The following is a 20,204-nucleotide window of genomic DNA, read 5'->3' as shown; positions in this document are numbered from 1 at the left end:
GCTTTATTATGATGATGATAATGATTATTATTATTATTATTATTATGTTTTTGGGCAAATACTATGACTATTACTTCTCCTCCTCCTCCTACTACTACTAATAAGATCAACTTTTTGAGGCTTTAATTCTTATTAATGCATATTATTTTGGCAGTAAATCATGTTTTTAATGGCAATTATTTCACCTCTTTGAACGTTTTTGATTAGTATTATTAATACTATTTGATGCGTTTCGGATTACAATCAAGCCACCTTTTGATGACTTAATTCATCTTTCTCTTTCCGCATTAAACTCCCTTTCAGGGGACTTTAATGTCTATTCCCGTGACAACCAAGACTGCTTTTTTACTATTCCTCTTGTTATTCATCTTCTTCTAATGATGATGATTGATGATTCGTTGGTGTTACTATTCCTGAATCAAGACATATTTTTGGCAAGCTTTAATTCTTATTTTAATCCTGGCATTTAACTCTTGTTTCGCAAACGACACTGGCGAAAACGCCACACCTATTTAGGACCCTCTGGATGCAGACCACCCGTTCCCTGAAAACCCAGTCAGTAGCCCCCATGTAATTACCGGTACTCACAAACACTGACAGCACTACTCTTCTTCTCTTTCCATATGTTTTTCTTCTTCCTGTCTTATCACGGCCGTCCTTTACTGAATGTTGAGCAACACAGACTTCAAAGGACAACGCAAAAGATGGCAGAAACAGCCATGAGGCGGAAAACACTTTTTTTCAGCCATCTTTCTTTTCTCGACATGACGCCAGTTAGCCTTGACCTGGCACTCGGTTGAGTTCTTCATGCAGCGGATAGACGCTGGATAGTTATTATGTCAAGCAACGGATAACGGGCCCAATAAGAGTCTTTTCTATTTTTTTGTTGTTTATTTTTTTTATTTTTTTTTAGGAAATACTCTATTACACCTCTTGACTCAGAGCTTGTGCCAAGTAGTTTTGTTTACAAGGGTCAATGTTTCTTTATCTACGTACATGGAAACAGCGTCTTAAACGTGTCGTCTTTAGACACTTGTTCTGTTACGGGAATGTTGTAATTTTCTGAGAGGCTGCTTTTGTTTGCTTTGTATTCCCTTTCTTTCAATGAGGATGTAAAGAACAGCGCTTATTCAATAAATGTAAACCGGCCTTTATGTGATGTTGAGGTCAAGGCAGTTAACCATTTCTTGTCTCCTCTTTCAACTGAATATGCGTGTTCACCACGCCATCACAGATTAGCATCAACATTAACACCAATGTATTCAAAGAGCAATTTTAGCGGTTCCTTGAATTAAAAGGCACCCAAGCAAAACTGTCATATCTCCAGCAGCCTGAGCTTCAATTATTTTTCGAGAAATAAATTTGGAGTTTGACTTTTTTTCGGGAAATTTTCCTTTTGCGAGGCGTGAATTTTTACGATTATTCTGGCGGCTCATAACCTATTTGTGGGCACAAAGTTGGAAGTCTTTATTTTTTTTCTGTCAACCAAGTCATCCTCTTAAAAGCTTTAATTCTTACTATTTTTGCAAAAGGGTTCTCCTTCTGGGTGGGGGATTTATTATGATTATTATAATCATTTTGGCAAAACGATTGGCATTTTGGGGGCCTTTCCTTACGATCCCAGTCCGTAATTTTATTTTCTGTTTTACGGGGAGGGAAAGCTGTAGTTATTACATTCATTCTGGCAACTGAGCTCGTTTTTGTAGACTTTAATTATTATTATTATAATTTTAAAAAATAATTCTCATTACTATTCCGACAGATAAATTACCGTTTGAGGAGCTTGTATTGTCATTCTGGGCACCAGGTGTACTGTTTGCAGGTTTTAAATTAGCATAACTTTTCTTGGAGGCTTTAATTCTTATCATCCACTCCTCTTTCATCTATAACTGATTCAAACAACAAAGAGTGTGCAGAAAAGTGGTTAAGATTGAATGACTGTCTGTGTCTTATATGTTGTGTTGTATTATTTTGTTATTATGTTATTCTGACTTCAGGATGGTGCCGCGAGAGTGGCTGCCTCTACAGCAGCTCCTATACTTTTTGTTCTTCTACCTTCTTCCTTTCATAACTTTGCTGCTGTATATTGGGAATTTCTCCATTCTGAGACGAATAAAGGTTTTCCTAAAGCTATTATTAGTATCGGCAATACAAGAATGCACGATTCCCCAAATAGTTTTATTCGTGCTTATTATAACTAGTTCATCTTTATGTTCAAGCAAAAATGTCGATATTTCACTTTATAAGAAAGAGTCAGCATTAAAGTAACCCCGGATCTTCTGCTGCCCTGATACACGAGTTAAACACCGCGTACTGTCAATGTGTGACCGTGTGGTGTGTCACCTGCAGCTGAAGTGGACTGAGCCCGGACGCTGCCGCTGCCGCCATTGTCGAAGGAATGAACTGCATGGGGTAATTGTCACCTGTAGCGAACACACAGTGGCTTCATGTTTATATTCATATCCCGGTCAGTTCCACACGCTTCCCACTTACACTCCATTCTCCCGAGATTGGACTCTAAAAGGCTTTCCATGTCAGAGCTTTTGTTTGAGTCAATAATGGCTTTTTAACAACCACCCCTGACCGTTAAAAAAAAAAAAAAGTGTAATAATAATGCTTGCCTCTCTCGGGACAAGTGTGCTCATGTAGGAGGAAATCTTTCTAAATGGTGGAACACCTGGAGGAAAGCGAGGAATATTCCAAAAATGCGTGAGTACCTTTGTCTGCACCTCTGTGTGCGTGTGTGCGACAAACCTGCAACACCAGCTTGTTTATGTGTAATTATATCTTTTGATTTATGAGTAGTGAACCTCCGCCATAATGTGTGTGTTATCTGGCAGGCTGCAGTATGAACAGAGTCGTGTTTACCTTTGTGTGTGTTTGCAACATATGTTTCATCAACTTGTGTTGCTTTTTTTTCTGGTGATTTGCGACTAGCCGTGTTATTTTTATTTAGCCTGTGTGGAATTGGATAGTGTACATGAGTGTGTGTGTGTGTGTGTGTCTACATTTAATTGACTGATGATGATGTATTTTTTTTGGTAAAGTGAGTCTATAACATTAGGATGAGTGTGTTATTGAGCTGGCGTGTTGTCCTTCCCACCATGTTATAAGTCTATTCCATCTACTGTATGAGAGTGTGTATTAGTGTGTATATACTGCAAAGTGTATGTGTGCATGTATCTGCATGTGTGTCAAAGTGTATTTTTATTTCTTACTTTGGGGCTGCACGTTTTGCTCAAAAATCCTCCATTGGTCTCAAGATGGCATTGTAGAATGCACGGACTCAAAACGGTCAGATCCTGATGTAGCAAAGCAACCCCAAACTGTAATGGAGCCTCCTCCAAGTACACTAACAATTTGGAGTGTACAATAAGAAAAAAAAAACCTACAGCAAATTATGGCAGATTCTTGACAATGCTGCATTGCTGCACTAAAATTTCAGGACTATCAAGGCATAAAATGTGTCTCACTGAGAGTTTCTGGGGCTGCTTTGATGCACCCGGCACTGGGTAACTTAAATCTGTGCACACAACAATACAATATCAAGGCATTCATCAGCAAACTTTGTGTGTGTGTGTGTGTGTGTGTGTGTGTTTTTCTTATGCGCTTAAAATTTTTGTTATGTGTGAAGCGTATTCGTGCCTACCTGGGAAACGTGTGTGTGTGTGTGTGTGTGTGTGTGTGTGTGTGTGTGACATGTTTCACACGGCAGATGTTTTGTGCAGCTTTCAGCACGCACTAAAAAAAAAAAAAAAGAGAGACATGACATTCCAGGCTGGGCTGTGTCCAATGTATTGTTGAGTGCCTTGTAAATCTCTCCGCTCTTTTGCAGAACATTCCTCACCTGACACACCTCATTAACGTGGACCGGGTTCCCATTGTGAGTGTGTGTGTGTGTGTGTGTGTGTAGGCTCGTGCGTGCGCATACCTGGCTTGTACGACATGCCCGGTGGGAAGAGGAAGCCTTGCTGTGCGGCGGCTGCGGCGGCCGCCAAAGATCTCTGGTCGTGAGGGAACACGGGGATCATGAGGGGAGGCATGTGACCTTGGACCTGAGAGGTGGGTGAGAGACACCAGCGGTCATGGACAGCGACAAAGAGAGACAAGAAGAAAGTCAGAGGGAGAAATAAAAGTACGCATAAAAGGTCACTCAATAAAATTGTAAATACGAGAGAGCGGGAGCGAGAAAATAAAATGCACGTCATGTTAACATTAAACATTTATTTATTTTTTTAATTAGGGCCTCTGTAGTGACCGCTGCGAGGTCCCTGATGTTTCCATAGAAATTATTATTATTATTATTTTCCATAATGAATTTTTGAAGTCTTAAACATGAATGAAAACTCACCAAACTTTTCACACACATTGAGCCTGGCAAAAAATGTGATATTTTCCAGTTGTCTTACAAGTCAATGAAAGGTTTTTTTTATTTTCTTGCTTGCTGTTGCCGTGGCGATGCACTGTTTGCAAACAAAAATGGATACTGTTTTTGAGGGTTGAGACCTGGGTGAAAACTTTTGCACACTCGTCAATTTTGACTAAATGACTTGGTAGCGTCCAAATTAGGAATTTGTATCTGCTTTTAGTTTGTTTGTGTTATTTTCTTGAATATATTTAGACCCGTGTGGGACAGCTTTGGACAAAGCTGCATCTGATTTATGTATTTATTTCACAATTATTTCGTTTTTAAGCATTTTTTAACTATATCATTTTAGCTTACTTACTTTCATTTTTAAACTCTTGCTCGTGCAGTTTTTTTTTCAATTTTATAGTCTTAGACTTTAATACTTCATAGCTTTATATGAAGTTGTTTTTTTAAGAATAATGTTTCTTTTTGGTGTGGCTATGGCGATAAAAACGGAATGACTTTAAGGTAGCAATGCAAATTTTTAGGATAATGATGTTGCTGTTCTTTGTTAGTGTTAGCAACGTAAAATGTTTTGTTTGACTTCTGTATTAAATTTTTTTGGGGGGTGGTGGGGGGATAACGTGAGGGCCGAGTGTTTGCGTTGGACGCCAGGAGATGGTGCAGCGGTACCTAATGAAGTGGCCAGTAACTAGCTAAGAAAAAGAGATCAAATGAAAGAATAAAGATCAAGTCAATAAGTAAGACACTTTGTGCAAAATTGATGAGCAAATGTCTTTTGCCAACAGGGGCCTTTCATGTCACCTTGAAAGAGTCCGGGTGGAGGATTGCGGGGGGGCAACCCGGGGGGCCCCCCCAAGTGAGGCGAAGTACGCCAATCAAAGAAAATAGTAAGAAAATGTGCCTGCAGGAATTCTAGCGCTTCACTTCGTTTGTGTGTGTGTGTGTGTGGGGGGGGGGGGGGGGCAATTATCATTCCCTACTCAAGAAAGGTCTCACCTTCACTTGAAAATGTCCTGACACGGAAATAAAATGTATGAACACAACAGAATCTAAATAAGAAAAATAAACAACCTGAAGAGTGAATTATATGAAAAAAAAACTAAATCACATCTGCAATTTTGTAGTTAATATTGCAGCGCTAAAAAGGACCACTAACACACTGTAATATCTAACAGTACATCTTGGGAAAATAAACAAGTTGCATATATTTGGAAAACCTGCAGACTCAAAAAGGATTTTTTGCCGTAACAACACTGTTGTTATGAGTAATTAACATTTTGGGGCATTTTAATATTCAGTCATTCATGATACTTTGTACTGATGACAGAGCATCGAGAGGAGCTTGATCTTACATCACCAAAAGATGAATCAGAAGACAGTGTTGAAGCACTTTGAGGACCTTGAAATTGAAAAGCACAACCCAAGGAACAGCACAATCTTTCACTCGTATGAATGAAGTTGTAGTCGTGATTAAATAAAATGTATGCACTAAATCTCAGTTATTTGTCTTGTTTGAGTGACTGTATCAAACCGAAAGTTAATCGTTGCAATTGATTGCCTCCAACCATTTGAGTTGAGCTGACTCATCGGGTTTTAGTGTAAGCGCCTTAAGAAATCGCTACGCAATGTAGGAATCATGAAAATGAAGTAACCAAAAAAAAAAAAGCTATGAAATAACACATTGGAATAAATATACAATACGAGCAAAAGAAATCTGTCACTGCTATAAATATATTAACCCTTTCGGGGACAGCGGTTACTACAGTGGACGCGTTAATATGTTAGCAAATTAGCGGGTGCATGCAAGGAGTTACAGTACTATTGATAGTATTAATAATAAACATAAGAAAGAAAATGTAGTTTAAAAAATACTGTATGTCAATACAGTCTTAATTCAATAAATTATCAACAATATAATATGGTTGGAAAAATGGGGAAAGATGTGAGTGGGCGGCGCTGGGGGAGGGGGTTGTCGAGCGGGACCAAAAAAAAAAAAACACCACAAAATAAAAAAGCTTCCATTCATTGTGCTCCTCTGGGAACGTTGGGACTGACGAGAAGCACAAACACACAAAGTTCTCCTTTTACCCAGAAGGTGCTGGGGGTCCCGGCCGGGCCCCTAAGAAAACACAAGGGCCTCTTCTCGCTACACACACATCCCTACGCGTGTACATATGCTGACACACTATTACTAGTTGTCTTGTACGTGGGGGCAACGAGGACGGCGATGTCCCAATGGCGACGAGTCGGCGCGAAATAGGATAAAGCGGCTTGGAATCTTTGAGCGAGTCATGCGACTTGGTTTGTTGTTGCATACAATTTGGTAGCCATGTCTATCCTGAGTAGACCCACAAAAGTACGTTGCTTAAAAAGGGGCCATTTTAAGGTTTTTTGGGCAATCTCGGGGTGTCCTTCAAAAATGGACCCTCTTATGGATTCTCTACGATTGCTACAAAATTTGAATTTGGTATGCCAGACAGTTGGACGACGCTAAATTGTTAAACATTAGAGCTTAAGTCACTTTCCGTGGGTGTAACACGGCGGCGAAGTTTGACGAGTTGCCCTAAAACACAAAATTCAAAAGTCATCTCACACGTGTGTTGCAGTATTAAATTGCTCTCATAAATAAAATAAATCTTGGCCGACAAATCAATTGCATCATGTTTTTTTTTGTTTTTTTTGTTTTCAGGAATTCTGCATGTGGGAGGAACCGTTTTAACTGTGAGTCACCGCGAACAGTAACCCCAAAACGATGTTTATAGGTTTCTATAGCGATTCAAATAACACATCACGTTCAAAATATGACGCGCGGATTGACCGTGATAACTGAAAAAAACATGAACAACAAACTTAAGATGGAAGGGGAGGTATGTGCTAGCATAAGAGCTACAAATGAAAAACAGAAGGAGGAGCGAGAAGAGGTGGAGGAGGAGTGTGGCTTTGCAGTCATTAATTAGCCCCGTTAGCTCAGGCCCGCGCGCTGTGGTCGGGGCCCGAGTGCCTTTGTGGGTCCTGAAGGGAAATGGGCCACATATGAGAGCCATTACGAGGATGGCCTGAACAAAGACGCACGCCTGTCAGCCAACAAGTGGGGCTCGCTAACCCCCAACACACACTTATACACATATACATTCATATATACAGGTAGATGTATATATTGACACTACTGCCATTGTCATACCGACAATGTATATATAACTAAGGGCTAAATATGCAGGCATACGTACTGGGGGAAATGTTTCGGGACACAAAAGTAAGTGAAAAGTGAAAAGCTTAAGATATTCCAACTTTGGGTCTGGAGCTGTACCAGGAGGGGAGCGGGCGCACGGGCTAACCGAGAGAAGTGGCTCGTGTGAAAGGAGCAGCTCGCGTGGTACTTCGTTCGCGCGGCTAACTGGGAGACGAAATTAAGCGCCGACATTCTAAATTCTAAAATCTCAACGACTCCTGGAGAATCGGAATGATGGTCCCGGTTCCACTCGGATAAAAATATAAATATTTTTCTTTCGCTTGGTTTTGCCGGCTAAAACGACACGCTTGGGTGAGACTGGTTTATTTAAAAAATTGATCAGTAGATATGGCAACTGTGTCAGACTGTCGGCATCAAAGTGTGCAGTCGTTTATGCATATTATTATTTTTTATTTTTTTTATTTATGTATTAATCTAATTAATTAATTATTTATTATTTATTATTAATATTATTATGTCTATTGTAAATTTCCCCAGTGTGGGACGAATAAAGGATATCTTATTAACCTGTGCGCTGCTAGCTTGGCTAGCGGGGCTAGTCGCGCTAGCTGGGCTAGCAGCAATCAAATAAATAGACCTAAATGACTCTGCAATACAATGTCAGCGTAATTCAGACATTTTTTGTTTGTTTGTTTGTTTTTTTAGTGCAGAACTGCTGGTTGTGACAGCAATAAACGTCGGGATGGATCTCGCTAGCGCAAAACCTACAAATGTATTTTTAGAGTGTTTGAAAGCTTTTATGCCTTTTGACTGGCTGTTATCAGCAACGTAAAACGATTTTATCATTAAAATGGCAACATGTCGTCGGTAAAATATATGACTTTTTGTGACTCGATCTCGTGTTTTAAAAATATATAGCTGCTTTGTCACCATTTTGATTGCTGACTGCATTTCTTTGGGGAAACCTTCAAATCTAATCGCATGTTGTTTTATGGGGAGCATTTTTATATATAGGATAGTTTCTATACATCTGTGGTACTTTGCTGTCCCAAAATATATATTTTGCAGAAATAACCGATTTTGCCAACAAAAGTGAGAGGATTCATTCATTAAAAGGATTGATTAAAGTTTAGAGGACGGATGAAGGTTGCTCAGAAGTGTGTCATCACTTGACGCAAGGACATTATCAGTATAGTAAAGGTGAGGCTGTGTCAAAAAAAAAAGGGGGCTTTGTACTCTGCTTACCTTCATCCATAGGCAGACTTTCGAGCCTGGATCAATAGGAAATAAGTGGCTGTGTGCGCGCGTGTGTTTGTCTGTGCGCGAAACCATATCTATAAGAAAAGGGGGTTTCGGAAGTATTTCTTTAACCCATGGACATCCCCCCTGCTGGCTCCCCACACCATTTATAACCACATGACAGGAAGCCTGGGTCACTTTGAACTCTGCAGCACACAGACACACAATTTTATGGCGAGGGGAAGGAAAAAAAAACATGCCTCTGAACTCGCACAACTTGGGAAGTTGTTTGAGTTTTCTTTAGCTTTTGACAACACACACAGAAGACGCGTTAAGAGAAGAAGTTAAGAAGAGAATCAGAATTTATGCAGGAAGCAACGAGACAGCAGCTTTTGAAAGCCTTGTTAAAGTCTAATGGTTTTTGGCAGGGTTGGGGGGGCGCGGCTAGCAGAGGTTGGAAAATGGATGATCTTGGCACAGCCTGGCTGGCAAGTCTTGGGCAATAAATGCTTGCTGAGTAGGCGGCACTTTTTGGAGGGGCAGGGGGCGGGGTGCGGTTGGTTGTGTAATTTCACCTTTGACAGGTGGGCAGGCTCACTCTCTGTCCAACTCGACGCACATAAGCAATTAAATTTTTTTTTTTTTCCAGAATGTTGCTTTGTTTGCCATCAAATTGCGCACAAAGCCTGCCTCCATGGAGCTCAAACAGTAGCATGTGGTCATCTCTGTTGAGAATTTTGGTTGAGGGGGGCATCTGGATTTGATAAGTGGAAGCAGACCGACTGAACAAACAGTGCGTTTTTGTGGCAAAAGAGATGTTCATTGAGCGCCTTATGGACAAATATAGAGTTTGGATTGCATTATTATGTGCAAGCTAGTATATTTGAGCACAACATTTCAATGGTATCAAGTAGTACATTTGAAAAAAAATAAAAATGACATCAGACAAGTGCGAAATTGATCTGTAATTTTGATGGCAAACAAATTGACCCGACCACGGATGAGCGGTGGAAAATGGATGGATGGATGAATTTTGGAACTACCGACAATACTCCACAGGGTGATTTGAGGAGAGTGGACACCTTAACTCAAAGTCCGTTGTCTCCAGGTTCCACTATATAGCACTTGGGCATGAAAGAGTAGGCTATGTTGTTATATGGAAAACTAGGATCCTGAAGGCAGCACATTCATTAATTCGACAGACTAATGGTTGGAATGAGTGCTGTTGAGTGAACGAACACCGTGAGACATTGCTGGTGGAGAAAGGAGCTCCAACTGTGAACAAAAGCTGCTCAATTTGTGGCTTCTATCTATTTCATCAAAGCGGCGGCCTCGTCGGACAATCTCGACCCGCTGTCATCTCCAGGGCGACCAACTCCCCTACGGGGCCTCGGCCTTTGGATCTCTCATGCCCGCTTCTTTAGGTGTGATGTAGTTAACGAGCTCTTGTGTTTTTTAACTTCTTCTTCGCCACGAGGACCCCGCCCATTTGAATCCTAATAAAGCTCGCATCGGACTTCATTAGTGCCGCCGAACCGCAGGGGGGGCAACGACTCGGATTCTAGTCCATGCTGTGAAGCACGGCTGCCAGAGCGGCTTTCAACAAACCGCTCCTGAAAGGATAGCAGCGTGTTCTTATGGAGCTCTCAGCTGGACCGCTTGTTTCACGCCGGACCGGAATTGCTTCACCGTGTTGCAAAGTGTGCTGCAATGAGGAAACAATGGCACGTGTTGGCCAGACGCCGAGAGCTCCGTCGTCATGGCTACCGTCCAGGGCCCATTTGCCGATGGGGGCTGGTCTGCTTCCACTTACACCACAAAGACATTTTAGTGTCACAAAGTTCAGTCTAGAAATATAGGTTTCCCCTCTGTATTCTTACATGTAAATATTATCCATCTCCAGTTTGTTATAATAAAGCCTTCAGGGAACGTCCGTAGTTTCCCCTCACAGCTGATTCAGTGTTCTAAATGCCCTTAAATTCTTCTTTCTTTGTGTCCATCTATCCTTCCGTCCATCTATCTATCCATCTATCCATAGTATAGATTCCGTACTGTTTTATTATTATTATTATTATTAGGAGTAGTAGTAAATAAACCAGATGTTGCATTCAGGGACATTCGTAAATCTGAGATTTATTCACAAAACAACAGCGTGCCACTTCCTAATACCCTTACATGTTAACATGATTATTATTTCATATTATTTAAGTATCAAAGATGAGAAGAGTCAAAAGCAGATGAACAAAAATCATATTTGCCTCGTAAAAAATTAAAAATTAAAAATTAAAAAAAATCACATCTTCATCTCATACAACACATAATACCCCATTTAGGGAAAAATCAAATATAGAGTGCGGAAAATTGTCTATCGGTGCCGAATGAAATATGGGATGTTGGGAAGTGAAAAAAGAAAGGACACGGAATGAAAAGAAGAGCGAGGACGAGTGGGAGGATGGCTGGTGGCATCGATCGCTGCCGGGGTGATCAATGCGAGGGTGGCCGACCCAGCCGTAACGCCGCAATTACGAGGTCACTGCACACCCGTGAGTGTGCGTTGAAAGAGGCCTACCTCTCCGCGCGGATAATAAAAGGTGAGGCCTTGACATGCCCTGTTATTACCGCCGTACAACAACACGTAAATCGATTGAAAGGACAATGGACGTGTTTGAAAAGAGGACAGAGGGCGAGAAATTAATGAGAGAAGGCAAGGGTGGTGTGTACATGAGAGTGTGTGTGTGTGCAAGGGCCAAATATGAATGCAGGAAGTATTTGGTGTAGAAGTCTAAATCTTAAACCCAAGCCCGAGCCCGGGCCCGAGCCCAACAGAATTTTGGTTCGGGTCGGGCCTAAAATGTCAATCATTGCTTCGGGTCGGGCCAGGCGTCTCTCTCGCTGACTTTTTAAAAAATAAATATACTGTATGTTTCTAAAAATGTTTACTAAAACGATGTGTGGATACTAATGAATATTTGTTTTAAAATAAGTAATTTGGATAAAACAGAGAAGGCGCTGTAATGTAATTACTATTTAACTACCAAACGAGAGACCGTGGTTCGCAAAAAAAAACAGAAGTCACCTCATCACAACAGGTATTGTACTAAACTCTTGCAGTGACAATTCAAAGAACTCCTTCCTGTCTCTGTCTATTCTCCACCCGTTATTGTTCTTCTTTGTCTCTTTGCTTCTCTCTCTCAAAGTGCCGCGCTAGATTCTTAACTCATTCAGTAGCAGCCAATTCTGGACCAAGTCTGGAAAGACGTTTAAAAACGTCTTTGGGAGTGAATGAGTTAAGGACGTACTGCTGCTGTGGTTTATGGGCCAATTTTCAACCCGTCAAAATGACGGATGGCCTTAAATTTTTCCCGTCACCTCTTAAAAAAAAAAAAATCCGTCAATGATGGAAAATTGTCAATTAATGTACTCTCTGCAGAAAGAAATATAAAATATGTAAATGTTGATATGGTCTTGTTTAACTTAGATTTTGTGACAAAAGACAGGCTTTAATTTGTTATAAATCACTCCTCCTCCTCCTCCCAAGTCCTCACAAATAAAATATGCAATTTCGGGTTTGCTTTGGGCTTGGGCCTGCAAAGTTAATTGGTCGGGATTGGGCTGGGTCGGGCTTTAATATCCGCGGGCGGGGTCCGGTCGGGGGGGGGGGGGGGGTGTTTCGGCCGGATTTACCTCTAATCCAGTGTAAACATAATTCTATTTTACATTTTTGTCCATTTTTATCTGTTGGGACAAAAGTATTGGGACCATGCTTTTTATAATTTGAGATTTTTCATCATAGTTTTCATTTATATACTTTATACTTTTGGTTTTTAAATTCACTTCAAATTATTTTTAGAGCAAGCTGTTCATTTTTATTAGTTTGAAAACGTGTTATTTTCTTTTAATTTTGCTCCATGTACAGTGCTTTGTATGCAGTGATGGCTGTCTGAAAGTGCTCTAGAAATACAGTTGAGTTGAGAATTTTAGTCTTAGTTGTAGTTTCTTTTTTATCCACGCATGGAGTATTTCTTAAGTGCAATACAGTAAAACAAATATGTTGCAATTTTTTAAAAAAATATCTATTTCCTTGGGGGAACTTGACTCTTCAAGGAAAAAAAAAAAGATCCCATACATAAAATCCTCATTACCTAATCCGGCTTTTTTTTGTGTGCAAATGTAGTGCTTTGATGGCCAAATATAATACGTACCGTATGCGGTGTAGTCTGGCCTTTTATAAGCAAACACAGTGGCCAAATGTCAAAATATTTTATTCGGATGGTAAACTCAGCAAAAATCTATCACTTGAACTAATCCAAACCCTGGCAACAGGGTTAGCCTTTTATGGCAAAATAAAACATTTCCATCGACAAATAAAACCTTTCTTTGGTAACAAATATCATGTTTTAAAAGATTTTTCATGGGGAAAGAGCCCCTTTCAACAAACCACCGATCATCTCAACGACAAAATCGCCTTTCTAATGGAACTGCAAAATGCCCGTAACTCACCTGAATCTGCTGTTGGAGAATGTTGATCTTGTGTTGTTGCTGCAGAAGCTGCTGCTGTTGTCGGGCAATCTGCAAACACATGAAAAGAGGAATGAGTAATATTGTCCGCAGATTCAGGAACAGTTGCTTTTTAAAAAAATAATAATAATAATAACATTTGTATTGCTTGCATGCACATATTTGGGTCTCTGGATGCATGCCACATTGTCAAGCAACCACGTCTGCGCATCCACGTGATGTCAAATGCTGCTCTGGTTAGCGACAGAGTTCAAACAGATGTTCATTTGACAATGGGCCTCACGGTGAAAATAACTTTCTCTACGATATCTTAATATTGATTTGTTTCAACATTGCTTGCGCACATGTAATAAGGAGTTTGGTAATGAGAAAATGCCTGCAAAATCATATGTTATTATGGATTACATAAGACAATTTGAAATTTTGGTTCAGACTTTAGCAAGCATCATAGAAGTTGACATGCTTGATTTGCCTTTGCAGGCCACATAAAATGATGTGGCGGGCCAGATCTGGCCCCCGGACCTTGACTTTGACACCGGCTGGTTAGTGAGTGATATCAGCGTGTGGGTTGTGGCCTTTGGCAGCAAGCCTTTTGATTTTATACTTGTGTAAAAACAACTAAAAGTGCATCCATGACTGTGGATGCACTCCTCGTCCACACGTAAGGGCAAATATTCAAAACGAGGGGTAGTTAAAAGTCGAGATATCGATTTGAGGTGGCGCGATTCCCTTTAGGATAACATTTTAGAGCTCTGAGATGGAGCTTTAATTCATTGAAGGTCAGACCATCCAGGGCAATGAAATGAATCGAATCTTGTTTCTTGTTCATCCAATACTTCAATTTCTTTTTCTTGCGTCAATAACAGCGTGAAGATTTTTGAAATTTTTAGGTTTGAAAAACGCGGACGTGTCCCGGCCAATACGGCATGTCTGAACACCCGATCTGACGGGCTTTAGCCTTAGCGCACATCCGTCGCCACCCCTCTCCTGGTTTGTTTTGCATCAAACATCAAGAGATTCATCGCCAACGGTGAAGCACCTGACGAGGAATAAAAAGCAAAACCGCTGCCTCCAGGACGGGTCATTCGGTATATTTATTCCGCTGCGTAATTACAGGCCGCCGAATGGAAGGCGGCAACCCATTTGCGCGCATGTCATATTTCATTAAAGGCACGTTTTGTCTGCAGGGCGTTTGCAGGCTATCATGTCTCAACAGCCAGATGACTGCTGGATGTAAAAGTCGATCTTCTCTTCTCCCGTCGTCTTTCCTTTCTTTGTGGGCCGCCGAGCGCTGGAATGCGTTGTGATGGGCGCCCGGCCAAATTCGCAGCCTGTCATACGCTGACCAGACGCCAACGCCGTCGGTGCTAACGAGGAGCGGCCTCACCCCTTTGTTTTTAATGGCTACCTGCTAATTATTTATGACGTGTGACACCTGCAAACACGTTCCACTTAGGCCTGATGTGCTAATGACTCCTTTCAGCAAAAAAGCTCATTTGCTCAAACAGGAAGGTGACACCCAAACAGCTACTTTTCCATTTTATGATCAAGAAAACGTTGTTTGCTCTTCAAAGGGCCTCAAGGTAAGACCGTAAAGTTTGAACCCCAAAATGCTGCGTTAACCAACATTGAGCAGAGCATTGAACGAACCGTGCGTTCAACAAAACACATTTGCCGCATATCCCGTCTCCTCCACGGAAGCAACGGAATAGCAACCTACAACTTACTGTTGAGGATTACAGTGTGAGTAGGAGAGATTTTTAGCAGCATCCCAGCACTAACCGGCATGTGGTGGTGCAACGTGGCTCTCTACTGAGGGCGTGCAGCTCTAACTTCTTAAACACAACAATTCACTGTACTCTAAAAGCCATTCTTCTTCTTTGGAATGGAAGCACACAACATTGTGGAGCAGCCACATGCCAGTCTTCTGAGTGGTTGTTAAAGATGGCATACCTGCACAATGCCAGACTGGGTGGAACGATTAAGTTGTATCGCTTCCCACAACATGAGCAAGGGTGCACAAAACACTTCAGTCTTCTGAACCGCGAGTCATCGGTAAAAATGGCATCACGATCAGCAGTATCATTTTAGTTGATTTTTTTGCTTTCAGCCGCAAGACCATGTGGAGGAAAAAAAAAGTGATAAACGCACTGTACTGCCCTTGCACGTGGGCTAGGACTGCCAGAGGCACCAATGCCCTTTCAGCAGTTTATTTAACCCGAGAAACAGTAAAAAGTGCAAATACAAAATGAAAACACTCGCAAAGAGCTGCTGTCGGCCACAACTCACACCCGGATGCTCACACGCACACTAACCCACCAACCTGACTCCACTCACAAGGCCACACCCCTTAAAAGCATTTTTTTTAAACTCTGGTGACCGGCGCTCTCTCACTTGTTTTGTGCGTGTGCTTGAAAATGTTGTCTAACCCCAAAGGTTATGTGAAAAGGAAGGTTTTTTTTTTTCAAGCTATTTTCAGCTTGTTTTTAATCAAGCCGTTGCCTGAGTTACCGTATTAAAACAAATCCTGACTACGGTGATAAATAGATCAATGAACTCCATCTTGATAAATCACGTCAATCTCCGCTCTAAAACGGTATTAAAATCCTTTATGAGGATTATTTTCAAACAAGTTAATCATCTCAAGTCTTTTCCTGAAATATAACATTTCAACTGTTTCCTCTTGAAGTGTGTCTTCAGTTTCGGACTTGTCACGCTCACAAAATTGTACGACTGAATATTTGTCTTATTCCTCGTTAGCTAGCTGATTTAAGTGCATAGCCGACCGTGTAATGTTATGTTGCGTGCTAAAATGCTCGCTGCTCAGGTGTAGAAGTCTTTTTTTGTATTTAATGCCTTATGTTTGTGATACAAGAAATTCTAAGTTTAAGTTTAAATTTTTTTTCACATTGCCCCACTCGAAATGTTTCGACGCAATAAATTAGTTTGCTGCTGCTGAAAAAAAAAGAAGTGTGGATTCAACAAATAAAATGTCTTGATTGTAAAAATTAAAAAAAAAAAAGTCAACTTTTTTTTCCACTATAGAGTGGGATTTTACATTCAACAGTCTTGTTAAATTGAGATATTTTTATTATTTTATAAAAACTTTTTCGGGTCCCAGTAATTAACCTGGGGGGAAAATGCTATTTATAATAATAATAATAATACATTTTATTTATAAGCGCCTTTCAAGACACCCAAGGACACTTTACAATAAATTAGCAAAAAAAAAAACCTCATGTTGAGCCTCGTACCTGTTCCTGCTGTTGCCGGGCGAGCTCCATCTGCTGCCGCTGCTTTTCCAGCTGCGAGGCGGCCATCTTTTTCTGCTCATCATGGGCGCAGAGGAGCTGCTCCCTAAGGCTGATCAGCTGGCTGATCATGGTGGACAGTTGGTGCTCCTTCTCCTCCAGAGACTCCGCCGTCCCTGCGCCGTCAAACAAACAAATCAACGTCAGTCCATCTGCAAAATAAGGTTCACAGAGGTGAACTTCTTTTTACACTTGAAGGCTATTTCTAAAGGTTTTTGATTGTTCCTTGAGACATATCATTTGCTTCGGTTAAAAAAAAAGTGCTAAATAACTGTGTTGGCTCTAATCTTGAGACACAAATGTGCTACTTGCTTCCCACTTAGTTCAAGTAGGGCACATTCTTCTTTTTAACCTTGCACAGGAATTTATAAAAGCCCCACCTCAAATTATTCATTCTTTTTGACACACAATAGCATTTGTGATAATTTCCACCAAATAACGACACTTCTGTAACTTGAAGTGCCTTCGACTGAAAGAGCTCCTTCAGCCAATGTCACGGCAAAACTTGTAACGATGAAAACTTGCTTTTTCACACCTGGTGAAAATCCGGCTGCTTTATAAGTCATACCCGCACACGCCGAGCCAGCGTTTGTCGCATTATGTCTGCATTCCCACAACAATAAAAGCCACTTGCTTTTACAAGCTTTTGTCAGCTTCAGGATTCACATTCTTGGGAGTGCAGAGGAGAAGGTTACACAAAAGTCAATAAGTTATTATTCAAATGACAACCGCAGGAAATTTTCAAACAGGTTGTATTTTGCCATTAAAAGCCTCTTTTTCCTCAGGAAAAAATTATCATGTGTTTAATTTATTTATTTATTTCCCAGAAAAGTCTGTGTTGACCTTAAATTCACAAGTCTTTGCCATGTCAGTGCAATATTTTTTCATTTAAAAAAAGGCGTGTGAAAACTTCGACCAAGCTGTATTCTGCCACTAAAATTCCCTTTGTACAGATAAAAGTCCAGATAACATCATATTTGATCATAAAAGGATAGACATGTCGTTGTCACTGTTTTTGGTGAGAGTCAAAAGTTTTTGTTGAGTGTGAGAGGGTTTTTGGTGAGAGTTTTTGTTGCAGGTGACTTTTTTTTTTTATAAGATAAGATATCCTTTATTTTGACCTATACGCCATTTTCATAACACTGAGACACGGCTCATTTTGTCGCAACACCATGACTCAAACAGAGTGCATGATTAGTGAAACATCAACCAAACAAATTACAAATAAAAATATTTCTGGGTTCCAGCTTGCACTGCCACTCTCATCGACCAACGTAAATGTCCAAATGGAAAAGACAAAGTTGCAAATGAAGTTTGTTGCAGGTGTTTGACAGCAACATGAGTTGGAATACTTGTGTCGATGTTTATAAGTTGTAGTGCATGTGTGTGTGTGTGTGTGTGTGTGTGTGTGTGTGTGTGTGTGTGCGCGCGTGTGTATGTTTGTCTACAAGGTCCTGCCCTGGGGCCATGTAGGGAGTCTGAAGGGTGGCCCCGACATTACCTGCATACTAACAAAGTCTCCATTGTAGTCCCCTTTTGTGGGGGGCCCCCCTAGCCGAATTTGCCTCCTCAACACACACATACACGAACACACACACTCACGCACGCAAACACACACAACACCAAGAGAATTAGCCCATAGCACCCCTGTATCAAAGGCAACATTCTCCTCTTCTTGTTTCTTTGTTTTGCAGGCTTTTGCTTCTTTTTCTTTGGGTAGCAAACAAGCTGCCGTAGTTCTCATCGCCTTTCCGACCAAGCTCCTACAAGTTAGGATCGGAACACTGTAGGACAAACAATCCCAAGTGAGTCCGTCCTGTGCTGTTCCACGAAGGGCAGCAGTGAGACACTAGTCGACCGTCGAAAGTCAGTTTTTCTTAACCATAACTCCAGTTTTCTTTTCATTGAAACGGAATAAGTTCAATACCATCCAGGTCTTGATTTCCTGCAGACAGAACAAAAGTGTCCTTACTTGAAGAGAAATCGTCCTCTTTGCACAGCGGGATGATAGATCTAACATAGGAGTGAAAGGAAATAACATGCTCTCTTCAGATCGGTTCCAGGGGTAGGAAATCCAATGAAAACAACAGGGGCCCCAAAATTGAACCCTGTGGAACACCATACTAAAGTGAGGCAGCACCAGACTCAGAGTAACCAAGGATAACACAGAGAAGTTCTGTCTGCCAAATAGGATCTAAACCACTCTAGAGTGCTACCACAAATTCCCAGATAATTGTGGCCCACGATATTGAATACTGCTATCAGGTCCAAAACCAGACACACATAGTCTCCAGTCTCCAGTCCAGTTCAAGTGGACCATTAGTTAACTGACCATTTGTTCACAAATGTCTTTTTCCTCCATTCACCATTGCTGTTATTGTGCCTTCTCCACAATTAACTATTTTTTCAGACTTCTGATTGGCTAAAATCCTGATATCAACTCAGAAAATCACAACAGATGTGGGAGCAACACCACTTTCCCACATGTTGAGCAGTGCAGTGACGAGACTGATTACTTATGTGTGAAGCAGGTTGCAGTGGACAAGCACGTGAGGCTAACGGGCCGTGATATTTTGTAGGTCACTGAGTGAATTGACGAGTCTGTAAAATAGCATACGTGTGGAATTATTATTTGGGAGTGGGTGGATGATTGACAAGTGGATAAGATGGTTAAAAAGATGGAGGGAAATGATGGATGGATTATTCAATGGATGTAAAGCGAGCTCCTCTCTAGATGCATGTCAAGGGAAAGATAGTTTGAGGAAAAATGATGGATCGATTGATTGATCAACTGATGAGGGTTAATGGATCGATTTGCCATGATGATGGATGGATATGGAACAAGAAGAAATGGATGTAGAGATAAATGTAATGCGTGACTTGCATTGACGATAGAAGAATCATGGATTGACTGATTCATGATCAATGGATGGGTGTATTAATTTTTATAATATGTGTGCGTGTGTGTGTGTGTGTGTCTGTGTGTGTGTGTGTGCATGCGTGTCAAGTATGTTGAGCCATTAGGCATTGTGTTTTTTTTCCCTCTTCATTTTCATTCATGTAAAACCTGAAAGTCGTACAGACCCAATATTGACTCTGCTGTTAATAAGCATGAATATCATTAATGATGCACTGTACTAAGTGTCACATTCTCGGTAATGCTATCAAAAGTAAATTTTCAGGGTGTTTGCATTGCAAATGTTTGTCATCGGGCTTTGTTTAACATTACGTTCAAACATAGATGAGACACTCCCTCTGTGCATACATCATGTAGTGTACATACGCATCATTATTATTGTTGCAATCTGACTGGAAGACGTTGGGCCTCAAAAGAGCAACAAGAACAATGTGGGTCTAAAATATGAAAAGTTGAAAAAATGAAGTTTTAACAGTGAACGGGCCCTGCATTTGGTACTGAGGCCTTCTCTCCTTGATTGAAACCACCTCTTCATTCCACCACCATCAGGTCACAGTTTATTGATCGAAACCATCAATAGCGAACAAAAAACAGCGTGCAGTTACACAATATACAAGCTGGAGTGCTGCAGAATCAATATTTATCCAACAACATGAT

At 40.9% G+C, this 20,204-nt stretch overlaps 1 protein-coding gene across 3 annotated transcripts in view; it reads right to left on the bottom strand.

The window, feature by feature from the left end:
• Window positions 1-20,204, bottom strand: part of LOC127597483 (transcription factor SOX-6-like) — a 91,931-nt gene that overhangs the window by 22,111 nt on the left and 49,616 nt on the right. For all 3 annotated transcript variants that reach the window (XM_052060544.1, XM_052060543.1, XM_052060545.1), the window contains 4 exons: window positions 16,574-16,746; window positions 13,302-13,370; window positions 3,932-4,055; window positions 2,344-2,423 (listed from right to left, as the gene is read on the bottom strand). In XM_052060544.1, the coding sequence (XP_051916504.1) occupies window positions 2,344-2,423; window positions 3,932-4,055; window positions 13,302-13,370; window positions 16,574-16,746 (446 nt within the window). The remainder of the gene's footprint in view (window positions 1-2,343; window positions 2,424-3,931; window positions 4,056-13,301; window positions 13,371-16,573; window positions 16,747-20,204) is intronic.

Source organism: Hippocampus zosterae, chromosome 3 (assembly GCF_025434085.1).
Source record: "Hippocampus zosterae strain Florida chromosome 3, ASM2543408v3, whole genome shotgun sequence".
In the NCBI taxonomy this organism is placed as follows: Eukaryota; Metazoa; Chordata; class Actinopteri; order Syngnathiformes; family Syngnathidae; genus Hippocampus; species Hippocampus zosterae.
The sequence above is the reverse complement of the archived record's forward strand: the minus strand, read 5'-3'. Positions and strand labels throughout refer to the sequence as shown.